At 35.9% G+C, this 26,500-nt stretch overlaps 4 protein-coding genes and 1 long non-coding RNA gene across 8 annotated transcripts in view; 3 read left to right on the forward strand and 2 right to left on the reverse strand.

The window, feature by feature from the left end:
* The first annotated feature begins 1,237 nt into the window (after positions 1-1,237).
* LOC307152721 (cytokine receptor common subunit gamma-like) lies at positions 1,238-4,539 on the forward strand. Its single transcript, XM_079861585.1, has 8 exons — positions 1,238-1,351; positions 1,984-2,071; positions 2,155-2,327; positions 2,421-2,566; positions 2,960-3,116; positions 3,241-3,340; positions 3,456-3,546; positions 3,642-4,539. Exons 1-8 carry the CDS (start codon positions 1,270-1,272, stop codon positions 3,888-3,890), a joined length of 1,086 nt encoding a protein of 361 aa, XP_079717711.1. The 5' UTR covers positions 1,238-1,269; the 3' UTR covers positions 3,891-4,539.
* Positions 4,540-4,893: 354 nt separating this feature from the next.
* Positions 4,894-8,161, reverse strand: LOC307152164 (ryanodine receptor 1-like; the record flags this gene model as incomplete). Its single annotated transcript, XM_079860571.1, has 13 exons — positions 4,894-5,031; positions 5,118-5,169; positions 5,259-5,359; positions 5,449-5,513; positions 5,676-5,832; positions 6,000-6,134; positions 6,215-6,361; positions 6,450-6,510; positions 6,729-6,865; positions 6,949-6,991; positions 7,258-7,388; positions 7,543-7,815; positions 8,051-8,161. The coding sequence occupies 13 exons, from the start codon at positions 8,159-8,161 to the stop codon at positions 4,936-4,938; spliced, it is 1,509 nt and encodes a 502-aa protein (XP_079716697.1). The 3' UTR covers positions 4,894-4,935.
* A 1,504-nt stretch (positions 8,162-9,665) lies between these two features.
* LOC307152947 lies at positions 9,666-10,659 on the forward strand. Its single transcript, XR_013820093.1, has 3 exons — positions 9,666-9,779; positions 10,409-10,496; positions 10,580-10,659. It is a non-coding gene; the product is annotated as an uncharacterized lncRNA (long non-coding RNA).
* Positions 10,660-10,937: 278 nt separating this feature from the next.
* On the forward strand, positions 10,938-13,026 carry LOC307152165 (cytokine receptor common subunit gamma-like; the record flags this gene model as incomplete). Its single annotated transcript, XM_079860572.1, has 5 exons — positions 10,938-10,993; positions 11,301-11,440; positions 11,565-11,691; positions 11,807-11,900; positions 11,995-13,026. 5 exons carry the CDS (start codon positions 10,938-10,940, stop codon positions 12,241-12,243), a joined length of 666 nt encoding a protein of 221 aa, XP_079716698.1. The 3' UTR covers positions 12,244-13,026.
* Positions 13,027-13,264: 238 nt separating this feature from the next.
* Positions 13,265-26,500, reverse strand: part of LOC307152945 (ryanodine receptor 1-like) — a 48,587-nt gene continuing 35,351 nt past the window's right edge. For 2 of the 4 annotated variants that reach the window (XM_079861949.1, XM_079861951.1), the window contains 26 exons: positions 24,593-24,692; positions 24,385-24,464; positions 24,220-24,296; positions 24,059-24,132; positions 23,534-23,551; positions 21,727-21,807; positions 21,361-21,449; positions 21,135-21,263; positions 20,807-20,911; positions 19,392-19,473; positions 18,004-19,304; positions 17,838-17,908; positions 17,566-17,731; positions 16,924-17,010; positions 16,415-16,687; positions 16,130-16,260; positions 15,821-15,863; positions 15,601-15,737; positions 15,341-15,401; positions 15,106-15,252; positions 14,891-15,025; positions 14,592-14,748; positions 14,365-14,429; positions 14,169-14,269; positions 14,028-14,079; positions 13,265-13,941 (listed from right to left, as the gene is read on the reverse strand). In XM_079861949.1, coding sequence (XP_079718075.1) covers positions 13,846-13,941; positions 14,028-14,079; positions 14,169-14,269; positions 14,365-14,429; positions 14,592-14,748; positions 14,891-15,025; positions 15,106-15,252; positions 15,341-15,401; positions 15,601-15,737; positions 15,821-15,863; positions 16,130-16,260; positions 16,415-16,687; positions 16,924-17,010; positions 17,566-17,731; positions 17,838-17,908; positions 18,004-19,304; positions 19,392-19,473; positions 20,807-20,911; positions 21,135-21,263; positions 21,361-21,449; positions 21,727-21,807; positions 23,534-23,551; positions 24,059-24,132; positions 24,220-24,296; positions 24,385-24,464; positions 24,593-24,692 — 3,858 coding nt within the window. In that variant the 3' untranslated portion in view covers positions 13,265-13,845. The remainder of the gene's footprint in view (positions 13,942-14,027; positions 14,080-14,168; positions 14,270-14,364; positions 14,430-14,591; positions 14,749-14,890; positions 15,026-15,105; positions 15,253-15,340; positions 15,402-15,600; positions 15,738-15,820; positions 15,864-16,129; positions 16,261-16,414; positions 16,688-16,923; positions 17,011-17,565; positions 17,732-17,837; positions 17,909-18,003; positions 19,305-19,391; positions 19,474-20,806; positions 20,912-21,134; positions 21,264-21,360; positions 21,450-21,726; positions 21,808-23,533; positions 23,552-24,058; positions 24,133-24,219; positions 24,297-24,384; positions 24,465-24,592; positions 24,693-26,500) is intronic. The other 2 variants (XM_079861952.1, XM_079861950.1) reach the window with 2 other exon arrangements.

Consider the following 26,500-nt stretch of genomic DNA (forward strand, 5'->3'; position numbering starts at 1 on the left):
AATTTTACATAAAACATGTAAACATTCATGTGAAAATGAAAGGACACCCTATTAAATTCTGTGATTTTATGTATCAGGAATAATAAAATAAATAATAAATAAAATAATTTGGTCTTATAGGTAAATACAACCTCAGATGAACAACAACACATGACATATTACACCGTGTCATTATTTATTTAACAAAAACCAGGCTAAAATGGAGAAGCATGGGGGACAAACTAAGTACACTCTTACTGCTTCCATAGGAATTAAGAGGGTGAGTAGCAGTCAGGCACTGCTAATCAAATGCCTTTGATGAATTGATCATCAGCGAGCGTGATCACCTCTATAACAGCAGAAGTTTGGGCAGTTTGCTGGTCCTGGAGCCTTCAGGTGTGTGTTAACACTATGCCAGGGAGGAAAGACATCAGTACTGATCTTAAAACAGCAACTGTTGCTGCCATCAATCTGAGAAGGGTTGTACGGCCATTTCCAAACAATTTGATGTCCAACATTCTACAGTGAGGAAGATTATTCTCAAGTGGAAATCATTCAAGACAGTTGCCAATCTCCGTCTCAGTAAATTCACCCTACGGTCAGACCGTGCAATGCAACAGGACAATGATCCCAAGCACACAAAAGAATGGCTGAAAAAGAAAAGAATTAAAGTGTTGCAATGGCCCAGTCAAAGTCCAGACCTCAACCCAACTGAAATGTTGTGACGTATAAACAAATGCCCACAAACCTCAATGAACTGAAGCAACGTTATAAAGGCCAGAATCTATATTTATTATTTGTATATATATATATATATATATATATATATATATATATATATGTGTATATATATAAATATATTAAAACTATTTTTCAGATGCCGATTCACTTGTACATAAAAACTCACATATTGAGTTTAAGTTTAAAACCTAAAAAAAGCAAGACTAATAATAATAATAATAATAATAATTATATATATATATATATATATATATATATATATATATATATATATATATATATATATATAAATATACTAATATTGTCTTGCTTATTTTAGGTTTTAAACTCTTTTTATGTACAAGTGAATCGGCATCTGAAAAATAGTGTGTAAAAATAGATACAAATTAAAAACAAATTTAGCATTCAGTTCTTTTTAGGCGGTGAGCAGAGTGGCTTCTTCAGAAACAGGAAATCTCACATATATACGTCAGCCCACAAAGAACAGATACATTTAGAGCAGAACAAGGAAGACTGAAACAGACACAAAACAAGTGAGTTATGTAAAACATGTCCAAGATGATATTACTATTTGTCAGCCTTTTCCTTGGGAATATTCCTTCATTTACATTTGCAGCATCATCCGAACCGAGTGAGTATCATATAACTATTTTGAAATTTTTTTTTTTTTTGATTATTATTAGATTTGACATGTTGACTTAAAACATATAATACCAAGTAAGGTTTACAAAAGTAAATTCTGAGGGTAGGGTACGTTGTCTTTTTATTCATTTCTTCCCCATTTTTTGGTTTTATTTGCATTTTAAAACTACGGAAGTAGTGTGGTTGTACAACATTTAAGATGTTGAAGTATAATATGTTAACATATATAGGGCCAAAAAAGTCTGGCCACAGAGATTATTTCCAAAATGTCTGATCTGCCATGATGTGTATATTTAACATGAGCTTTTCTGTTTAGTTTTTTATACAAATAACTAAATTAAAATATTCAAAGAATTCTTGTGTAAGTCATTGATTTTATACTTTCAATTTGAATTAATATTATGTAATAAAATTGTGTTTTTGACTAAACAATTTACATATTTCCTGTAGGCTATGTATACGTGTCTGTCTTGCTGAGTGAGCGTCCTCTACTGACAAACAATATGCATTACAAGCTGTAATTATTTAGAAAAATGAACCTCAGGAGTTTGTAAATAAGTTAAGGTTCTACGAAGTATACCCAAGGTGCGTTTATTATACTTTTCTCTCATCTTTACCCAGAAATAAACTGCATTATCATAAATCTGGACTATGTTAACTGCACATGGAGTGAGCTTGGGCTCAAGTACAATTACAGTTTCAAGAGCAGGTGCGTATGTTGTACAAAATAGAAAAACCTGTAATTTTGGATGAAAATATCAAGACAAACTATTTTCTTTTGATTTCTCTTAGGTTTTCACATTCTGAAATTCTGGATTGTTCTACATATCACAAGATTAACAGTGTTAATGTGGGCTGCATGTTTCCCTTCAAAGAAGAACAAAGGTTTAATTTGTTGACCACATGGCTGTACAGTGACACTGGCAGTTTGGTGACAGAGCAGAACCATTCTCTGAAAGATTATGGTATGAAAAGTTATTCATATTTCTTACAACTTGACAACAACTGTATGGCAATAACTGGTTGATGGACATACGTTATACTGTGTTGCTTATCAGTGAAGCTTAACCCTCCGTTCAACCTGTCTGTGGTGGAGAGAAAAGATGCTGAACTGTGGCTGTACTGGAATGTCACGAATGTCACGAATAATGACATCTGTATTGAGAGTGAAGTTCGTCACAGGACAAATAACAGTGACTGGAAGGTATAAAATTACTATTATAAAAAAACTAAATGAATTCTGATTGCATGAGCTACATTCGAAGCACGTGCACATTGTATTTGTGTTCCTATTTATTTAATACAGCCTCTCACAGCTTATTAATTTAGGAGAAGCTCGAGCTGATATTCAGACAAACGATTGTGATTTTTATATTTCCTTAAAGCAACTATTAAATAAACAAATAAACTGAATAAAAATAAATTATCATTGCTATGTATCTCTAGCCTGGTAATACCAGACTCTGCTACTTCACTTTGCTTCGTATACAGAAGCGAAATGAAATTGAGCGGAAGTAGGAAGTCTGACGTAGTCAGGCTAATGTATCTCACCTTGTGACACAGAACGTGGCACAGTTAACAACTTCTCTCTCTCCAGAACCCCCGTGCGGCCAGCAGGACCTCCTTCATTTTGCCTTTTCCCTCCAAAAAACGGTATGAGTTCCAGGTCAGGGCTCGAATCTCATACTGCGGAGAGTCTAAGTTTTGGAGCGACTGGAGTGAGTCTGTGTACTGGGGATCTTTAACCCTTAATGGTACGGAGTTGTCATATGGCAACAATTAATTACTACTCATGTCCTTGTTATTCAGAAAAAATACAATATTTGAAAGCAATAATGAAAAGTGCAGCAGTGGCTTTAATAGCAACTCTTTTCCCAGAGAGTCTGGCTCCTGTGTCTGTGATGACACTGGTGCTGTATACAGTGGGAGCCACAATAATACTCGTCATACTCTCCTGCTTGCTGGTCCGTAGTGAGAGGTTAGAATACATTTTTTTTTGTCCATTCATTTTAAACATTTTAGTTTAATAATTTTCAACAATAAAAGTCCATAAGTGTTTTATTTACTCTAATCTAATGTTTAATGTTCCTTAGATTAAGAATAATTTTAATACCAGTGGTACCAAATGCAGGACGAAATGTAAGCAAATACCTTGCATCCCTTTTTGACAATGATGGCATGGAGGTAAGCAGTTTTTTTGTTTTTTAGTCATGTACCTTGAATTTGTTTTTTAATTCATAGAGGGGAATATGAGAATATATCATCTTTTTTTCACACAGAAATGGCTGTCCATGCCTAAAGATCTGGAGAACGGCTTCAAACCCAATTTCACAGAGCGTGCCTGTCCTGTGCGCGAGTACAGAATGGTGTCCCAGTCCAGCAGTGACAGTGAAAGCATCCTCTCAAACCCAACAGATCTGTCATCAGATTACCAATGCATGCATAGCTATTCATCAGCCTCCACCATACCTGGACCTGCTGAACCCCTACCAACCCAGGACCCATCTCCAGTGGATAACCCAGTCTAGGTATCTGTCTTAATTGACGGAGGCAATTCAGTGTAAGAGTTTAGAAATAAGTGTTATGAAATTAGAATTTTGATTGATGAAAAGTAGAACATTAACAGGTGAAAATTTGCATAACATAACCAAATCGTGACAGAGTCAAGTTACATATCCAAACAAGGAATGATAAATGCTTGAATGTTTTTATATTTTATTTCTTATGTTCTTTTAAGCAGAATAATCATAGTGTAAGATGTGTCTGATAAGAGATGTATTTGGAAGAAAGAAGTAAATTCTAGAGTATGATTTGTGTACTGATGGTGAAAAGCCCTTCACCTTCCAAACCATGATTTAGAGTGCTTAATAGTTATTTGTGATTCATGCTGCTGCCAATTGGCAATGTAGTTGCAGTTTCATTTCAAATAGTGTTTCATTTTAACTAGACAAGTTGCTCAGGGATTTTACTTTTCAATTGTTCTGCTTTTCTTTATGTATTTATTCATAAAAGGTCTTAAATGCATTTAAAATCTTAAAATTAAACAATGTTGGTATGTTGCTGAAATGTATATTGCCGTGTTTATCATCAGTAGTATTGAACAAGTTTTGAGTTGTTTGTACACAAATATTATGCTTAAAGAATGTAATGCTTTTGCAATCATTGCACAAAACAGCTAAACTATCAATGTCTGTGATTATTTATACATTTGGATTCAATTATTCTTTTTATTTCATTTTTCACAGTCAATTCTGATGTTTGAGCTGATGTTGAAGTGGGATGCTTATGCTCATAACTGCAAGAACATTAAATACAATTCATATTTATGAAACAAAAGGTACTTGGTTAAAACTTAATGTGACACGCACTAAATCATTAGAATAGGTCTTAGCAACATGAACATTTTAAATGATTAGAAACTACCCAAAAACGTACTATCCATAAATAGCATGCTTTTTTTTTTTTTTTCTACAACATAATTTCTAAGTATAAATGTACATAAATCATGGCTGGTCGCATAACATCATGATAGTTTTGTTAGTTTAAAAAACTAGGTACAAAACAGAATTGCATTTATCCAAGCTGGTCTTCATATTGTTTTCTGAAGCAGTCTCCAGCAGGGAAGAAATCCCAGCATCTCTCTTGGTACATCTTCCACACATATGATTCCTGTCAAACACACACGCATATCCTATATGTTTGAATAACTCTTCATTATTGTTCTGATGAGGTGTGAACATTGTGACATGTCTCACCTGCCCAGTGTGCTCCGTTTCATCCTTGTTGATTAAGTACATCAGGAAGAACCTAGTCAAGAGAGAAACATTAGTTCTGTTTGTCTGGAGATGGAGAGATTGTATAACATCAGAAAGGTGCCATAAAACTGAATTGCTCACATGTAATTGGCCAGGTTGTGTTCTTCAAGCGTATGGGTCTCAAAGCCATGTGGAGTTGTATCAAAATAATCACTCCCAATACCACATATAAAGCATTTGGTCTGAAGAAGCAATGCAATGTGTAAAATCAGACAGACAGCTATAAATACTTAATATGTATTTTTTTATAGGACAGTAATGATCTCAGTACCTCCATATCTTCTTTTACTTGCTCTTGCTGGTCTCTCAGCTCCCCAAAAGCATCAATGATCAGACCTGTGCAGACAAACATGCATTGGCAGTGAATTGCAGTGTAGTGTTTTCAATCAGATCCAGAAAATGAAATTTCATAGCCAGCCATAAATCTCCAAAATGTAAGATTTAATGTGGTATAATTGCTAAGATGTTACACAAGTTGAAAAGCAAGACAAGTCTCACCTTGAATGATGGCCAGCAGGATGACGATGACAAAAAAGAAAAAAGTGATGTCGAAGACCACACGATAGAGTTCATACTCGTCCCCTGCTGGGTCCTCAATCTCGTCTCCTATACCTCCACCTGCCCGAACACCCACATACATGTGGAACAGATAACACTGCCAAGAGAAAGAGAGAGAGATTTGTTGGATTATACAGCATGTGTTTGGTTAGCAAAGAATGGGAGAAAAAAGTGAACAACCCATAACAAATTTTTTTTTAAGTACTATACATTATTGGAGAAAGAGAATAAAGGACAATTTGATTGTATAATGAAGTGACCAACCGTCATCATGTCGTCACACTTCATGTCCGGCTCATCCTCGTCCTCGCTCTTATTGTAGAACTTCCTGAAGAAGTTGAAGGCCACCACAGTGTAAAGGTACACAACCACAGCCAGCAAACCCACAGTCATCATCAGCTAAAAACAATCCAACAGAGTCAACCGGTGCATCAGTACTGATTTCCAGACCCAGTTTTGTTTTGTTGTACTGACTGTACCTGTTTTCCATTGTGTGTGACGGAGGAAAGAATTGTACGCAGGGTCTTGACACCCATTGCAATGTCCAAAAGGTGACAAGCAAAGAAGAAATGGTTGTAATGTCCCAGAAGTGACATCACTGTGTACCACACCAGGTAGAGGAAAGTCTAAAAAAAAAGAACACGTAGTGCACATGACATGAACTTAGCAATCAATCAATAAAATAAAATGTATTAGCTCACAAAAAAGACTTACATTGTCTGTGAACACAACTCCAAACTTCCAGATCTGATACTTGATGTCAATGGCAGTGAGCCTAAAAAATAATATGGAAAGAAAATCTAAAACTTGATCTCATATGAAAACATTGCCTTGACCAATGGTTTTAGGGCAGGATGATCTGATTATGAAAAATCTATATTTTTGAAATTCTGTTTGGTGCCACTAGTGGCAAATAATAACACATAACCTAAATGTAATATCTTAGATAAGATGTCACAAACTTATATGCCAGTAGTGATGTATTTTTAATACCATGCAAGCATGGAGTTGTCTGGCTCTTCGTGTTTCTTGTCTGTCTGTTGTTTGCTGACATCCAGCGATGCCAGATCCATACCCAGCAGCTCTGCGATTCGCTCACGTCCATAAATATCTCCGTATTTATCCAGAACCTTACAAAATAATCAAGAATAATAAAGCTTTGTAAATGCACTCATTTTAAACCAAAACACCAACAGGAAGAATATTGGTTTACCTTTCGCTTAACAAATTTGTCCCAGTAGTTGGTGGGAAAGGAGCTAAAACAATGATAAAGAGTATTAGTTTTTTTTTAATAATTATTATTAAAGGACCACAACTGGCTAGGTCTGCTAATGAACACTTATTAGAACACTTATCCTAGCGCATTATGGAAACATTAATTAGGGACCACATACCAGATGTACAAAACAACTTTGAGCTCAAAACATAATCTAGGTTAACTTTCGTTGTAGTCTACATGTCCGTTTTCCGATATATCTTGTAAGAAACAGCTCCATAATAATCAAGATGTCTCCACACTTACGGTGTATTTAGCACCAATCTGTCCCACTGGCCTTTGATGTCATCATCCTCTGGCTGTTCAGTGATGTAAAGACCATCAAACTCCAGCTTTCTCGCCAGCTCTTTCTCTCTCCTAAAAATTACCAGTGGAATCTAACAGACAATGACATCATGATCACTCATTGATAGCACAAATAAATAAGAATATTCGTGTACATATTCCAGATCAGAATTAAATAAAAACCAAAAATCAAAACTGATAATCATATAAGTTCAGGCACTAAAATATGAAACTAGTGGTTAAAACCTTAAGGCAGTTGTATCCAATGATGGTTATGAAAGCGATGACGGTGTGCAGAATGGACAGGCCGGACATAGTGGGCTGCATGTATCCGGTACTTTCTTCCAGAAAATAATAGACAGGACCTTCCTCAACATCATCATCGCCTCCATCCTCTCTGCCAGAGCCATCAAAGTCCTCCCCAGAGCCTTCAAACAGCCCAGAGCCTTCAAACATCCCTGAGCCTTCAAACATGCCTGAGCCTTCAAACTCATCAGTATTGGGAGGAGTATCAGATACCTGGAGAAATAAAAAGATGGAGCCTTAAAAACAAAAACTAGATTTTATTTTTACATCTACTGTATGCGTATGCGAAAGCAAAATTATTGTGAGGCATGCCATTTTAAAAGGAATTTAAAATGGTCATGAATATTTGATAATTTAAACAAAAGGACATATAAAGGAGACCAGAAATCCAAATGGACCAAAAATTTAAATGGGAAAACAATGTAAAAATCTAAAATAAGTTTACAACCTTGTAGAAGAGAAGAATGAAGTTCAAGGCAAAGGAGATGAACAAAGCCAGGAAACGAAGGTTGTAGAAGTTACGGGACAAACTGTTCTGTAGATGAACAAAGAAGGACATATAATTTTTTAATATATTATCGGTACTAGCAACTAGTAAGAAGGCCTTTACAAGGAAATGGCTCAATGAAGATCCCCCATCTGAAATTTTAAATAATGTGTACAATATGGAAACTCTGACCTTTTCATCAAGACAACATAATGATAGAATTTCATCATATTGGGGGAAATGGTTGAAAAGATTACATCGGTTAACTAAGTGTTTTTTTCCCCCCATGAACATCAAATACAATAACTGTGATTTTGTGATCTGGTATTGTGCATGTCTACAACATAATTTCAAAGTATAATTTTACATAAAACATGTAAACATTCATGTGAAAATGAAAGGACACCCTATTAAATTCTGTGATTTTATGTATCAGGAATAATAAAATAAATAATAAATAAAATAATTTGGTCTTATAGGTAAATACAACCTCAGATGAACAACAACACATGACATATTGTCATTATTTATTTAACAAAAACCAGGCTAAAATGGAGAAGCATGGGGGACAAACTAAGTACACTCTTACTGCTTCCATAGGAATTAAGAGGGTGAGTAGCAGTCAGGCACTGCTAATCTAATGCCTTTGATGAATTGATCATCAGCGAGTGTGATCACCTCTATAACAGCAGAAGTTTGGGCAGTTTGCTGGTCCTGAAGCCTTCAGGTATGTGTTAACACAATGCCAGGGAGGAAAGACATCAGCACTGATCTTAAAACAGCAACTGTTGCTGCCATCAATCTGAGAAGGGTTGTACGGCCATTTCCAAACGATTTGATGTCCAACATTCTACAGTGAGGAAGATTATTCTCAAGTGGAAATCATTCAAGACAGTTGCCAATCTCCGTCTCAGTAAATTCACCCTACGGTCAGACCGTGCAATGCAACAGGACAATGATCCCAAGCACACAACAGAATGGCTGAAAAAGAAAAGAATTAAAGTGTTGCAATGGCCCAGTCAAAGTCCAGACCTCAACCCAACTGAAATGTTGTGACGTATAAACAAATGCCCACAAACCTCAATGAACTGAAGCAACGTTATAAAGGCCAGAATCTATATTTATTATTTGTATATATATATATATATATATATATATATATATATATATATATATATATATATATATATATGTGTATATATATAAATATATTAAAACTATTTTTCAGATGCCGATTCACTTGTACATAAAAACTCACATATTGAGTTTAAGTTTAAAACCTAAAAAAAGCAAGACTAATAATAATAATAATAATAATAATAATTATATATATATATATATATATATATATATACTAATATTGTCTTGCTTATTTTAGGTTTTAAACTCTTTTTATGTACAAGTGAATCGGCATCTGAAAAATAGTGTGTAAAAATAGATACAAATTAAAAACAAATTTAGCATTCAGTTCTTTTTAGGCGGTGAGCAGAGTGGCTTCTTCAGAAACAGGAAATCTCACATATATACGTCAGCCCACAAAGAACAGATACATTTAGAGCAGAACAAGGAAGACTGAAACAGACACAAAACAAGTGAGTTATGTAAAACATGTCCAAGATGATATTACTATTTGTCAGCCTTTTCCTTGGGAATATTCCTTCATTTACATTTGCAGCATCATCCGAACCGAGTGAGTATCATATAACTATTTTGAATTTTTTTTTTTTTTTTGATTATTATTAGATTTGACATGTTGACTTAAAACATATAATACCAAGTAAGGTTTACAAAAGTAAATTCTGAGGGTAGGGTACGTTGTCTTTTTATTCATTTCTTCCCCATTTTGTGGTTTTATTTGCATTTTAAAACTACGGAAGTAGTGTAATATATATATTATTATATATATATATAATAATATGTTAACATATATAGGGCCAAAAAAGTCTGGCCACAGAGATTATTTCCAAAATGTCTGATTTGCCATGATGTGTATATTTAACATGAGCTTTTCTGTTTAGTTTTTTATACAAATAACTAAATTAAAATATTCAAAGAATTCTTGTGTAAGTCATTGATTTTATACTTTCAATTTGAATTAATATTATGTAATAAAATTGTGTTTTTGACTAAACAATTTACATATTTCCTGTAGGCTATGTATCAGTGTCTTGCTGAGTGAGCGTCCTCTACTGACAAACAATATGCATTACAAGCTGTAATTATTTAGAAAAATGAACCTCAGGAGTTTGTAAATAAGTTAAGGTTCTACGAAGTATACCCAAGGTGCGTTTATTATACTTTTCTCTCATCTTTACCCAGAAATAAACTGCATTATCATAAATCTGGACTATGTTAACTGCACATGGAGTGAGCTTGGGCTCAAGTACAATTACAGTTTCAAGAGCAGGTGCGTATGTTGTACAAAATAGAAAAACCTGTAATTTTGGATGAAAATATCAAGACAAACTATTTTCTTTTGATTTCTCTTAGGTTTTCACATTCTGAAATTCTGGATTGTTCTACATATCACAAGATTAACAGTGTTAATGTGGGCTGCATGTTTCCCTTCAAAGAAAAACAAAGGTTTAATTTGTTGACCACATGGCTGTACAGTGACACTGGCAGTTTGGTGACAGAGCAGAACCATTCTCTGAAAGATTATGGTATGAAAAGTTATTCATATTTCTTACAACTTGACAACAACTGTATGGCAATAACTGGTTGATGGATTGATACGTTATACTGTGTTGCTTATCAGTGAAGCTTAACCCTCCGTTCAACCTGTCTGTGGTGGAGAGAAAGTATGCTGAACTGTGGCTGTACTGGAATGTCACGAATGTCACGAATAATGACATCTGTATTGAGAGTGAAGTTCGTCACAGGACAAATAACAGTGACTGGAAGGTATAAAATTACTATTATAAAAAAACTAAATGAATTCTGATTGCATGAGCTACATTCGAAGCACGTGCACATTGTATTTGTGTTCCTATTTATTTAATACAGCCTCTCACAGCTTATTAATTTACGAGAAGCTCGAGCTGATATTCAGACAAACGATTGTGATTTTTATATTTCCTTAAAGCAACTATTAAATAAACAAATAAACTGAATAAAAATAAATTATCATTGCTATGTATCTCACCTTGTGACACAGAACGTGGTACAGTTAACAACTTCTCTCTCTCCAGAACCTCCGTGCGGCCAGCAGGACCTCCTTCATTTGGACTTTTCCCTCCAAAAAACGGTATGAGTTCCAGGTCAGGGCTCGAATCTCATCATACTGCGGAGAGTCTAAGTTTTGGAGCGACTGGAGTGAGTCTGTGTACTGGGGATCTTTAACCCTTAATGGTACGGAGTTGCCATATGGCAACACTTAATTATTACTCATGTCCTTGTTATTCAGAAAAAATACAATAGTTGAAAACAATAATGAAAAGTGCAGCAGTGGCTTTAATAGCAACTCTTTTCCCAGAGAGTCTGGCTCCTGTGTCTGTGACGACCATAGACAGTAAAATAAAGGTGACGACACTGGTGTTGTGTACAGTGGGAGCCACAATAATACTCGTCATACTCTCCTGCTTGCTGGTCCGTAGTGAGAGGTTAGAATACATTTTTTTGTCCAATCATTTTAAACATTTTAGTTTAATAATTTTCAACAATAAAAGTCCATAAGTGTTTTTTATTTACTCTAATCTAATGTTTAATGTTCCTTAGATTAAGAATAATTTTAATACCAGTGGTACCAAATGCAGGACGAAATGTAAGCAAATACCTTGCATCCCTTTTTGACAATGATGGCAATATAGAGGTAAGCAGTTTTTTGTTTTTTAGTCATGTACCTTGAATTTGTTTTTTAATTCATAGAGGGGAATATGAGAATATATCATCTTTTTTTCACACAGAAATGGCTGTCCTTTCCTAAAGATCTGGAGAACGGCTTCAAACCCAATTTCACAGAGCGTGCCTGTCCTGTGCGCGAGTACAGAATGGTGTCCCAGTCCAGCAGTGACAGTGAAAGCATCCTCTCAAACCCAACAGACCTGTCGTCAGATTACCAATGCATGCATAGCTATTCATCAGCCTCCACCATACCTGGACCTGCTGAACCCCTACCAACCCAGGACCCATCTCCAGTGGATAACCCAGTCTAGGTATCTGTCTTAATTGACGGAGGCAATTCAGTGTAAGAGTTTAGAAATAAGTGTTATGAAATTAGAATTTTGATTGATGAAAAGCAGAACATTAACAGGTGAAAATTTGTTTTTTCAGGTTATATAATGATAAAATCCAGTTTTGGTATTTTGCACACATTTTGTTAAAAAATAAATAATCCAGTTAGAGTGTCACGATTTGGTTATGTTTCATGTTCCTGTTTCATGTCTGTCATGTGATCCCCTGTTCAAGTCATGTGATCCTGCCATGTGTTCCCTTGTCTGATGTTCACAGGTGTCCCTTGTCTTGTCATTAGTCTTGTGCGTATTTAAGCCCTCATGTTTGCCACGTGTCTTGGTCAAGTTTTCTGTAAAGTGTTTCACTGTAACCATGGTTGGTAAGTGTCTTGTCAATGTTCATGCTTTTGTTTTATGTTTGTCAATAAACTGCACTTGGGTTCTCTCTACAACACAAAGAAAACTTGACCAAGAAAAGACATGGCAAACATGAGGGCTTAAATACAAGACTAATGACAAGACAAGGGACACCTGTGAACAATGAACCAATGACACATCAGACAAGGGAACACATGGCAGGATCACATTGAACTTGAACAGGGGACTTGAACAGGGGATCACATGACAGACATGAAACAGGAACATGAAACATAACCAAATCGTGACAGAGTCAAGTTACATATCCAAACAAGGAATGATAAATGCTTGAATGTTTTTATATTTTATTTCTTATGTTCTTTTGTTTAAGCAGAATAATCATAGTGTAAGATGTGTCTGATAAGAGATGTATTTGGAAGAAAGAAGTAAATTCTAGAGTATGATTTGTGTACTGGTGGGAAAAGCCCTTCACCTTCCAAACCATGATTTAGAGTGCTTAATAGTTATTTGTGATTCATGCTGCTGCCAATTGGCAATGTAGTTGCAGTTTCATTTCAAATAGTGTTTCATTTTAACTAGACAAGTTGCTCAGGGATTTTACTTTTCAATTGTTCTGCTTTTCTTTATGTATTTATTCATAAAAGGTCTTAAAAAATGCATTTAAAATCTTAAAATTAAACAATGTTGGTATGTTGCTGAAATGTATATTGCCGTGTTTATCATCAATAGTATTGAACAAGTTTTGAGTTGTTTGTACACAAATATTATGCTTAAAGAATGTAATGCTTTTGCAATCATTGCACAAAACAGCTAAACTATCAATGTCTGTGATTATTTATACATTTGGATTCAATTATTCTTTTTATTTCATTTTTCACAGTCAATTCTGATGTTTGAGCTGATATTGAAGTGGGATGCTTATGCTCATAACTGCAAGAACATTAAATACAATTCATATTTATGAAACAAAAGGTACTTGGTTAAAACTTAATGTGACACGCACTAAATCATTAGAATAGGTCTTAGCAACATGAACATTTTAAATGATTAGAAACTACCCAAAAACGTACTATCCATAAATAGCATGCTTTTTTTTTTTTTCTACAACATAATTTCTAAGTATAAATGTACATAAATCATGGCTGGTCGCATAACATCATGATAGTTTTGTTAGTTTAAAAAACTAGGTACAAAACAGAATTGCATTTATCCAAGCTGGTCTTCATATTGTTTTCTGAAGCAGTCTCCAGCAGGGAAGAAATCCCAGCATCTCTCTTGGTACATCTTCCACACATATGATTCCTGTCAAACACACACGCATATCCTATATGTTTGACTAACTCTTCATTATTGTTCTGATGAGGTGTGAACATTGTGACATGTCTCACCTGCCCAGTGTGCTCCGTTTCATCCTTGTTGATTAAGTACATCAGGAAGAACCTAGTCAAGAGAGAAACATTAGTTCTGTTTGTCTGGAGATGGAGAGATTGTATAACATCAGAAAGGTGCCATAAAACTGAATTGCTCACATGTAATTGGCCAGGTTGTGTTCTTCAAGCGTATGGGTCTCAAAGCCATGTGGAGTTGTATCAAAATAATCACTCCCAATACCACATATAAAGCATTTGGTCTGAAGAAGCAATGCAGTGTGTAAAATCAGACAGACAGCTAAGTATATAAATACTTAATATGTATTTTTTTATTGGACAGTAATGATCTCAGTACCTCCATATCTTCTTTTACTTGCTCTTGCTGGTCTCTCAGCTCCCCAAAAGCATCAATGATCAGACCTGTGCAGACAAACATGCATTGGCAGTGAATTGCAGTGTAGTGTTTTCAATCAGATCCAGAAAATGAAATTTCATAGCCAGCCATAAATCTCCAAAACGTAAGATTTAATGTGGTATAATTGCTAGGATGTTACACAATTTGAAAAGCAAGACAAATCTCACCTTGAATGATGGCCAGCAGGATGACGATGACAAAAAAGAAAAAAGTGATGTCGAAGACCACACGATAGAGTTCATACTCGTCCCCTGCTGGGTCCTCAATCTCGTCTCCTATACCTCCACCTGCCCGAACACCCACATACATGTGGAACAGATAACACTGCCAAGAGAAAGAGAGAGAGATTTGTTGGATTAAACAGCATGTGTTTGGTTAGCAAAGAATGGCAATTTTTTTTTAAGGACTATACATTATTGGAGAAAGAGAATAAAGGACAATTTGATTGTATAATGAAGTGACCAACCGTCATCATGTCGTCACACTTCATGTCCGGCTCATCCTCGTCCTCGCTCTTATTGTAGAACTTCCTGAAGAAGTTGAAGGCCACCACAGTGTAAAGGTACACAACCACAGCCAGCAAACCCACAGTCATCATCAGCTAAAAACAATCCAACAGAGTCAACCGGTGCATCAGTACTGATTTCCAGACCCAGTTTTGTTTTGTTGTACTGACTGTACCTGTTTTCCATTGTGTGTGACGGAGGAAAGAATTGTACGCAGGGTCTTGACACCCATTGCAATGTCCAAAAGGTGACAAGCAAAGAAGAAATGGTTGTAATGTCCCAGAAGTGACATCACTGTGTACCACACCAGGTAGAGGAAAGTCTAAAAATAAAGAACACGTAGTGCACATGACATGAACTTAGCAATCAATCAATAAAATAAAATGTATTAGCTCACAAAAAAGACTTACATTGTCTGTGAACACAACTCCAAACTTCCAGATCTGATACTTGATGTCAATGGCAGTGAGCCTAAAAAATAATATGGAAAGAAAATCTAAAACTTGATCTCATATGAAAACATTGCCTTGACCAATCTGATTATGAAAAATCTATATTTTTGAAATTCTGTTTGGTGCCACTAGTGGCAAATAATAACACATAACCTAAATGTAATATCTTAGATAAAATGTCACAAACTTGTATGCCAGTAGTGATGTATTTTTAATACCATGCAAGCATGGAGTTGTCTGGCTCTTCGTGTTTCTTGTCTGTCTGTTGTTTGCTGACATCCAGCGATGCCAGATCCATACCCAGCAGCTCTGCGATTCGCTCACGTCCATAAATATCTCCGTATTTATCCAGAACCTTACAAAATAATCAAGAATAATAAAGCTTTGTAAATGCACTCATTTTAAACCAAAACACCAACAGGAAGAATATTGGTTTACCTTTCGCTTAACAAATTTGTCCCAGTAGTTGGTGGGAAAGGAGCTAAAACAATGATAAAGAGTATTAGGTTTTTTTTAATAATTATTATTAAAGGACCACAACTGGCTAGGTCTGCTAATGAACACTTATTAGAACACTTATCCTAGCGCATTATGGAAACATTAATTAGGGACCACATACCAGATGTACAAAACAACTTTGAGCTCAAAACATAATCTAGGTTAACTTTCGTTGTAGTCTACATGTCCGTTTTCCGATATATCTTGTAAGAAACAGCTCCATAATAATCAAGATGTCTCCACACTTACGGTGTATTTAGCACCAATCTGTCCCACTGGCCTTTGATGTCATCATCCTCTGGCTGTTCAGTGATGTAAAGACCATCAAACTCCAGCTTTCTCGCCAGCTCTTTCTCTCTCCTAAAAATTACCAGTGGAATCTAACAGACAATGACATCATGATCACTCATTGATAGCACAAATAAATAAGAATATTCGTGTACATATTCCAGATCAGAATTAAATAAAAACCAAAAATCAAAACTGATAATCATATAAGTTCAGGCACTAAAATATGAAACTAGTGGTTAAAACCTTAAGGCAGTTGTATCCAATGATGGTTATGAAAGCGATGACGGTGTGCAGAATGGACAGGCCGGACATAGTGGGCTGCATGTATCCGGTACTTTCTTCCAGAAAATAATAGACAGGACCTTCCTCAACATCATCATCGCCTCCATCCTCTCTGCCAGAGCCATCAAAGTCCTCCCCAGAGCCTTCAAACAGCCCAGAGCCTTCAAACATCCCTGAGCCTTCAAACATGCCTGAGCCTTCAAACTCATCAGTATTGGGAGGAGTATCAGATACCTGGAGAAATAAAAAGATGGAGCCTTAAAAACAAAAACTAGATTTTATTTTTATATCTACTGTATGCGTATGCGAAAGCAAAATTATTGTGAGGCATGCCATTTTAAAAGGAATTTAAAATGGTCATGAATATTTGATAATTTAAACAAAAGGACATATAAAAGGAGAGCAGAAATCCAAATGGACCAAAAATTTAAATGGGAAAACAGTGTAAAAATCTAAAATAAGTTTACAACCTTGTAGAAGAGAAGAATGAAGTTCAAGGCAAAGGAGATGAACAAAGCCAGGAAACGAAGGTTGTAGAAGTTACGGGACAAACTGTTCTGTAGATGAACAAAGAAGGACATATAGTTTTTTAATATATTATCAGTACTAGCAACTAGTAAGAAGGCCTTTACAAGGAAATGGCTCAATGAAGATCCCCCATCTGAAATTTTAAATAATGTGTACAATATGGAAACTCTGACCTTCTCATCAAGACAACATAATGATAGAATTTCATCATATTGGGGGAAATGGTTGAAAAGATTACATCGGTTAACTAAGTGGTTTTTTCCCCCCATGCCATGAATATATGAGATAGAAGACTGTGTCGGATGTGTAATCCTTAACACAATTTTGTCCTGCAGAATTTGATAAAAATCTAAATACTATGTAATATAAGTTATACCCGCTGACCAGTGTATGTCTATGTATGTGTGTATGTGCTTGCGTATACATATGTACGTGTACACAAGAATATGTGTTTCTAATGCAAGGATAAGTATGAACATTTGTATTGTAGGTGTGTATGTTGTTGGTTTTTTGCCTTGTTCTTTGGAATCTGTTCCCATTTTTCTGTATTAGTTTGGGAAAAATAATATTATATTTTGTCCTACCATGAATTTATTTCTTTGAACATCCAGCTCGTTCCAGAGCTCAAATCCTGCTCCTTTGGCTGATTTCTTCTCCTTTGCTTTAGTGGCTTTCTTAGGTTTTGGTTCTTCTGGTGTTGTATCAGGCTTGACCTCTGCTTCTTTCTCTGCCTTCTCTCTATTCTCAGTGCTGTTACACAATGGTCATTCAAATTCTAAATACATCTAAAATACCATAAAGAATCAAACACAAACACTGCAATGTCTTGTTTTCCCTTCATTGTGGAGTCACTCACTCTGCTTTCTCAGGTTCAGGAGGATGTTCTTCGATAGCAGGAGGTTGCTCAGGTCCTGCTTCTTCTGATTGCTGCAGCATAAATAAACGAGACCAACATCACACATCTTTGTTTAGAACATTGGTGAAGAAACAAGAGGAAATCAGCCAAATGAAAACCCACATACCATTTTCCTCTTCATTAATGGAGTGCCCTCCGGAGTTGGTGGTTCCACGGGGGTCGTGTCACCCATATCTCCAAGTCCACCAGGTGTATCGATACCAGGAATCTTCCCACCATCTTTTTCCTGGATGTCCTCATCCTCTTCCTCTCCCCCTCCTGCTTCCATTGAGTCTGTTATCCCACCAGTATCCTGCTCCTCTCCACCCCTTGGTTCTCCAGGAAGGTCTCCGTGCACCTCATCCTGAGTAGGATCCGGCATGCTTGCCAGTAACTCGGTCACAGTGATGTTCTTAGCCCCTTCAACTAAACCGCCTCCAAAAAGTGTATGCCAGATGAGCAGGAAGAAACCTTTACACACACTGTAAATGAAATGGAGGATGCCCATGAGGATTGTCCACAGGAAGGTAACAAGTCCTACCACAATTTCCTTGATGGTCATCTTTCTGAGCCTACGGTACTGTCTGCGAATATTCCTAAAGGTGAACATGCCCAGGAAATTCATGACGCTTTGGATGAAATCAGCAAAGGCAGAGCTTGATTCTGGCTGGCCCTCCTCACCACCACCCTCTTCATCACCGCCGCCTCCTCCATCTCCTCCTTCAGGTTCCTCCTCTTCATCCTCTTCTCTCTCCTCCTCATCCTGCTCTGAAATCTGTGAAGCAATATTCATCTCGAAGATGGTGTCCTCACAGAAGTTGACAAAAAGCTCCATCTTCTCTGATTCGCCACCCTCGTTGACCACATCAAATATGAACTGCCGCTTGGACTCTTTGACTTGAGGCATCTCCCACTGTTTACGATTCACCTCACTGATCTCGAAGTAGATTCTCTCAATCTTCCTGCTGGCGCCCATTATCTCAATGCGGCCCAAGAATGGGCGGAAATAGTTCAGAACGCTCTCAGCTTGTTCGAGGAAGTTCTGCAACCTGGTATCATGAGGAACGTGTTCAGAGAGGTTGGTTAGCAGCACCGCTATGTTAAATCCGATATCTTTTGCTGGCTCTTGGAACCGATTGGCAAACTCCTCATAATGAATCATCTCATTCTCATCTGCCTCAGAGCAGGACAATAGGAACTGGATCTCTGAAGGTGTGTACTGTTTCTGGCTGTCCATGGCTTTCTGGAAGTCCTTCTTGGATATCAAACCTCTGGGGTCTGTCACATAGTCGCGGAATGCGTCAGATGCAACAATGTCCTTCAGCTTGAGGAACATGTCGAAGAATTTAAGGATCATTTCTACATTACTGGAGGATTCCACTAGCATGTCCACCATTTGCCGAGCAATGGTGCCATTTACAACATTACCTGTCAAATACAGAACCATGCAGTGTAATCAGATCTAGACTGAATAATGTGAAATTGATGAAAATAAATGCAAGATTGTCTTCATACCCTCCAACAAAGACAGTAGCATGACCACCATATCTTTCTGAAGGTCCAACAATTCCTTCAGGAGACCAATCTGACTGGAATCCTAGAAGAAAACAGAATTGACATACTAGCAGCACAATAACATATAATACATGCCAATACCTTGTTCAATATCTAAATGAACAAATTTTATAAAAATGTCTAATTTGTAAAACTAAAGGAACATAAAATGTAACATTTTTGAATAATGTTTTAAACAAAATAAACAACAACAACAACAACAACAACAACAAATGTAAACAATTGTTTTAGCCATAAGGTCTTCATTATTTGTAAGGGTTTAACTTTAAGGGTATGGCCAAAAAATAACTACAGTTGCATCTTTAAAAGAAACTTTACCTTATCAGATTGGCTGAGGATAATGTAAATTTCTGCAACATTTAAATGCAGGTTATTGCATGCAGCAACAATAACAGGGGTTAATAATTATTAGAAACACTCTATACATACAAGAAATCATGAAAATCATAAAAACTAAAATCAATCAGCACACTAAAGGTAGAATTATAGAATGGGCAAAACACTTTTTTAATAAAAAATCATGTAAAGCTGAAAACACATGGTTCTTTTGGGTAATGTTAACTGCCTTCCATCCATTTTCTCAGGCTGTTTGACGCACTTTTTTGCATACTTTAGATTTTTATTTATTTATTTTAAGTGAATTTATCATGTTAAATGAACAACAACAAAAAAAAAAACTAGATTTTGTGTCTAAAATGTTAAATACTTAAGCTAAAATATACAGAAATAAAAAGTATTTGGAATACTTCAAAATTTATATTCTTGGGTTCAAACAACCTGGATTTGGGAATCTGGAACATGAAGGGGGAAAACTCAAATACAATCACTTCAATAGATAAATAGAGTGATACATACTCTTCCCTGTATACGGCGTGTGAAAAACAGTTTAATTAATCAGTAAAGCATTGAGAGCAAAAACAATATTACATTCCAACACATTATTGTTTAAAATTGAAAAAGGAATGTAACATGTTCTTAACATTAGCATGTAATATAATCATTAAGAACAGTTCTACATGAGTAACTACTATAGTTTAATTTTCATGCATTTTCTATTAGCCACTAAAATAATAAATAAGCCATTTTAGTAGAAATTAAATATATTTGCTACTGGTAAAAGTGTGCATATCCACTGACAAGACAGGGAAACTGTGCACTGTCGTTTTATGCTCCATACAAGATGCTAAAATACTCTACAAAAACTACTCGTATATTAAGTTGAGAAATTACTCGTACAAAAAACACTAAGCCAACTTCATGTACATGAATGTTTCAGCTATGTGATCTAATGCATTCAGAGAGAATGAACACAAACAATTTTTACATAACAGAAAAATCTATTTTAGATAGGTTACCTGAGCCAGTTTCATCATCATATGGGCAAACACATGCAGAAAGCCCACCACAGCATCCCACAGGCGACTGTGGGCCAGGGACTGCTGGTTGCCTGTGCAGGGACCCTGAAACAGAAGGATAACCTAAATATATGGCACCTATATGTGAATTAAGTGTATGATTTTAGGGGAAATTAATGTACGGAGAATCACAGCAAGTAGATTCTGTTAAGGAGACTATTCAGCTTATGCAATCACAAAAGGGTTTGTGCAGCTACATGTAGAGGTAAATTATTAATATAGTAAATAAATGGAATAAAAATGTCAATGATCAAAAAATAAACTGCACCTGGATATACTCGGTAAGGCTGTTGAACACCTGTTTGGCCACAGCCATAGCTTTAGAGAAGTTTCTCTTGCCTGGTTCATCTATGATGTCTTTTCCTGAGTAATACCAGTAGAAATCACTGATAGACTCCTGGAGAGAGAAAATAAATGCCCACAAAGCAATATGTGTGCTGAAATCCAAATATAAGCAACATTTTATCGGGTTTTCCAGGGTAAAATGACCTCACCTGTAGTCTAAGCAGGTAATCCACTGTGCAGATAATGACATTGATGGTGGTGGTGCTGCCTGTCTGTGTTCTGAGGTAATTCTGGAAGTCTAAAGTGAAGTAAACTCACAGATGGTTAAACACACAATCTGTACTACAGACAGACATTACATTTCCAAAACCCTTGAAACTTGGCTCTTTAAATTCAGTTTTAAAGAGATAAAAAAAAAAAATCACAAGATACAGGTTTGAAACAATGATGGTGTAAAAAGACAGAATCAACTCTTTTTTTTAAAATGGTTGTGGGGCACAAATTGCAATAAATCACAGTACAAATTTTCATATTCACTGCGGTAAAATTTATGTGCAGATTCAGGACCCACCCACCATTATTGTGACCCTCACAGAGGAGCTGTAGAAAGCGGAAGAGGTCACAAGTGAACTCATCATCAGCCATCACCTTCTCACCTAGACGAAGGAGGGAAATGTGTGGGAATACATCACATAAAGGTGAATCTGTCTTTATGACATTCATCACAGGTTTAGTGTAGGAGCAGTCTGATTAGAACTGAGAAGAGAAAGACCGTAAGTGGAAGAAAGTGAGATTAAACAGCTTAGAGAAAGCAAACTGCCTCAAATCTCTCATGTTATGATGTTAGTGCAAACTGCAATATTTTTGTCCTTTTCTGCAAGAGATAAGCAGGAAATTTAGTTTTTTTTAGGAGTGTTTCAATCCACTGCCCAGTTCAGTATTAAGTACACGGACCAAGGTGCACTGAAAAATCCCAGTAAGCACCAATAAAGCTCGTAAGCATGAGTTGCTCACTATATTCACTGATGTCCTGTAAAATCATCAGAAATGGAGGACAAACTAATATTTCATAATGGTGCTGTAATTTTTAACAGATATAATAACAATGGGCAAAAAAGATATAATAAATGATACCAAAAAGATCTTAGTCATGGCACAATTTAACTGATTCACTTCCTTATGAACTAGGGAGTAGAATGAGACACAGCCTTTTGCATAATCACTAGTTCTTTAACTCCGACTGAACTATAGCAACAAAATGAGTCACATCACAGAATTACTTTACCCAAATAACACGACACATATACATTAACTAACTATACACATACACAATAATGTACCTATATGAAACAGATACAAGAACACTGATATACAATCACATAAACTGTGGTTCAAAAACAAAGGGGGATTAATTACAACATGAAGCCCTAACATAGATGGTACTTTAGCATGCGGGACAGACCTACTGCAATCCTAAACCTCAGCTGTGTTTGGGGAGGGAAGGAGGAGGTCATTACATAAAGCAAAATTCATAAAAATCACAGTCAGTCAAAGCCTTCAGCATGGAATGATATGTTTACAAATAGCTCCTTTGATAATTTTGTTGCATATAAAATTCACAAAATGTTAAATTGCAATGCTAAACTGCTGTCCACTAACATAGACTACCGTTTTGATGTGAGCAATTATGAATGATTGATTATTGGATTAAATATGACCTCATGGCAGGGGTAAATATAGGAGAGCATATAGGGTAATGTTAGGTGCAAATTGTGAAGCCAAGACAGAGTTAGATTTGGCTCAATTCATAATCAATGGCTTGATTTGGTAAGTTTAAGTTATATGTATTTGTTAAGAATAAAACACTCAATTTAAGAATTTTAGTGTGGTCATATGAAGGTTAAGACCCTTTTCGATAGAAACAAAACTAATGCTTATAAATACACGAAAGGAAAGTTCATTAATGCAAAAACCAACATTATGAATAAAAACATTTTTGTCTGTCACACTGAATAACTAAAATGCAGCATATATTTATTGTATCATTTAATTGATAGATTAGACACAATGCAGAGTTCTAGAGTTACAGTAGATCTGTTTCAACACTCAAGGGAAGAAAGAAAAACACTTCAGTCACATTCTGTCAGTGTGAATGAATAAGTCAGATACACCTTCTGTGATCTGTACTTGTGATGTGACTGACAGTTGTTTTTACAAATCCTTGAGTGATAAGATTCATATATATACACTTAAACGTATATATATTCTTCAAAAACCAAAAAAGCTAAGTTTCAAACAAAACTGATTTCAAAGATATAAAGGGACAGAGAAGAGTGACAGGAAGAAAGAAATGAAAAGAAGAGGGACAGAGGCATTATTTACCCCGTTCTAGCTTCATGTCTGAGGCCCGTGAAGGAAAGGAGGAATGAAAAGAGATGGAGGACAAAAGTATAGTCGTGGAAAAAGAGGGATGGTGAGTTGAGGGCAAACAGACGACATGGAGTGAAAAGGGAATTAATTATGGCCAATTTCATAATCTGCGTTTATTGACATCATATTAGACTAGATTATTACATCTGGAGACAAATGGAGTATATGACAATATGATTACAATTAATTTATTCAACTGATAAATTTTGTCAACAAAAATGAAGAGCATTTCCATGTTAGAATGACCAAACATGTATTATTACAGATGGATGATTGAATATTTGGATGCCATATGTAATTTTGGCAAGACTGTCTACATGTTTATGGATTGTTATATAGTTACTCTATACTTGCAAATTACATTTGATAGGACTATGATCTTCACAGCTTTCTGTATTGAACTAAAATCTTCCTTTTGACCATTTATTTGTATTTATCTTGATGAAAAAAAGATTCAAGATTATTAACGTTACTTACTTGTTCCCTCCTCTGACACCATACCTAGACCCTCTGCTTTATTCTGCCTCTCAAAAGCATTCAGGTCCAAAACACTGCAAAAGATGCCCAAACACTGATTTAATGAATCTATTAACTAGTGTGTGAATGTGAGATGACAACAGCCTCCAGTTAAAATATACCTGCAGGTCTGCATTAGAGCCTGGACACTGAGGAAGAAACCCACATCTTTCTTGTCTTTCAGATAGTCCAGCATTTTCTGCAAGCAAATAGTCAATCCTGTTACAGCTGAGCATTAGTGCAGGGTCTAATTCACTGTCTTGTCTCCATGCAGACTCATTACTAACCTGTTGGACCTCGCAGTTACCACCATTTAGAATAGAAATACCAAGTTTTAAGGTGGAAGAGACCATGCACCCTGTCTCACCTGTACAAAAAAAAAAAAAAGTGTTTTTAGGATGGCATGTAGAACAATAAATGGAAAGTTCAAGCTTAAAAAAAAAAGACTTGAAAAGATCCAATAGTGTTTGTGTGTGTGTAAGGGTGACCATGTACCCTTGCAGGCACTAATCATCTGTAGGACCATCTCAGCAGCCCCTCGGTTGTGTAGACGGGCCTGCTGGTAGAGGAGTCTTTGCTTTTCCATCTCTTTTTCCTGTAGGGTTAAACATGGAAAAATGAACTACCTGAAAGCCTTTAATGTGTCCTATTTCTCATAAACCATTCTTTCTGCTCAATCTCACTGCTCCACTACAGCAATTGAACTACAGAAACCATAACTAACCATAAAAGTAAAATCATCTTTCTTTATAAGCGACAATGATTATTTTTCAATCTTGATCAGGTGCTACTTGTCATTCAAAAGTCTTATTTGTGTGCTTTTCAAGATCCTGTTATGAAAATGTTGTTCATTATGTCCGTGGGCGTCAGACAATGATATGTAGAGTGACAATTAAAGTAACTTGCAGTTTCATGTGTTGTGTAAAGAAAATGATGTCAGTGGGTATTTCTAAATTTAGAAACTGGTATTTCTGTGAAGACGACAAAGGACAGCAGTGAGCATGTAAATTTATTGTCATCATCAACTCAAAACAATGAGCACTGTCGTTGTAGGAAAAACGTCAGTGAGCCGTGGTTGCGGTCTCATTAGTGGAAGTTTGTGGACAAAAAAGGTTGATTGTCTATTGTCGATAGTTTAAGATGTATGATCAAGATTACGCCATTTGCATGTCGTTTTTCACCACAAATTCTGCTGTTAAACATGGTTGTTTAAAACTAAGTTGCAATAATGTAGGCTAACAACATCAACAGAAGTCTCGTAACTCACAGTATGGCTTTAAAGGTTTATAAGGTAAAAATCAATTTCTCTATATGGAAATTGATTTAAGTTATAAACCTTTTTACTTTTGGAACCCAACTGTTGCACTCTATTTCTGTGTGAGCTGTGCTTCATACATGACTACACTATTGATAATTGACAAAGGATCTTTTTTGTTCACAAATTTTGCTAACGTGTTCTCACCTTAACTGAAAACTTGTAAAACATAGACATCTGGTCTAACGGCATTCTCGCATATATGTCTAAATATTTTATAAAACAAACTGGATATATTTTAGTTAAAATGCGATTATAATAGTGTTAAGGCGAGATTGTGAGTTGAGATTGAGATTGTGATTGTGAGTGCTTCACATTTATAAAAGATTTGGGCCCCGCTGATTATTCTTTTTATATTAAAAAACTCTGTTCTCTTTCACTCATGTTCATTTAGCATGCTCTCAATCAACCCCACCATCATTAGTTATGGGATAGTCATACTAATTTCCCACGTTTGTCTATCAGAGCAAACGTTGGACTACAGTAAACTCTCCTGATGGCTTTGCATCTCACAGAGAAACAAAGAGCCATACAGGTGTTACTCATCTACAGCTCTGTCTCCTGTTGGGAAGTGAACGATAAACAAAATATACATAACCCTTAGCCCACGTTACCAAACATCATACAACTTATTTTGAAATAAATGCAATTATTTTAAATTGTAGATATTTTAACAAATACAATTCCATAATGTTATCATTGAAATGATAATAAAAGCAAGCTTTTTATTACAAAAATAAAAGGTAGTGCAAAGTGAAAATTTTGAAAGCAAATACAAAAGCTGGCTTACTTACAGAAGCTTGCTTTTCAAAAAATGAACTGAATCATAAAATTTATAATTAAAAAATGACTGCATGCATAATATACCCCCCTCCCAAACCTCCCACCCCACCCATGCCACCCCCCTCCCATGTAAGCCTGGCCTAAACACCCAAAAGTGTGTGCATTTCTTCTTACCATGTCTTTACATAAACGCTCAGCCTGAGTGTGTATGTGTATGGCGCATACAATCCACTTCATCATAGGTGTTCCTGTGTGTTTGTTCCTCTGTGAGTGTGTGTAGACTAGGAGACTGCTCTGGCTTTAAC

The sequence above is a fragment of the Squalius cephalus genome, assembly GCF_949319135.1.
Source record: "Squalius cephalus genome assembly, chromosome: 24".
In the NCBI taxonomy this organism is placed as follows: domain Eukaryota; kingdom Metazoa; phylum Chordata; class Actinopteri; order Cypriniformes; family Leuciscidae; genus Squalius; species Squalius cephalus.

Excerpts from the sequence above, each read along its gene's own strand:
- LOC307152721 (XM_079861585.1), top strand. The coding sequence starts at position 1,270 with ATGTCCAAGATGATATTACTATTTGTCAGCCTTTTCCTTGGGAATATT. Across the intron at positions 3,341-3,455 it reads TTGCTGGTCCGTAGTGAGAG|ATTAAGAATAATTTTAATAC; the intron begins GTTAGAATACAT and ends AATGTTCCTTAG. Across the intron at positions 3,547-3,641 it reads TTGACAATGATGGCATGGAG|AAATGGCTGTCCATGCCTAA; the intron begins GTAAGCAGTTTT and ends TTTTTCACACAG.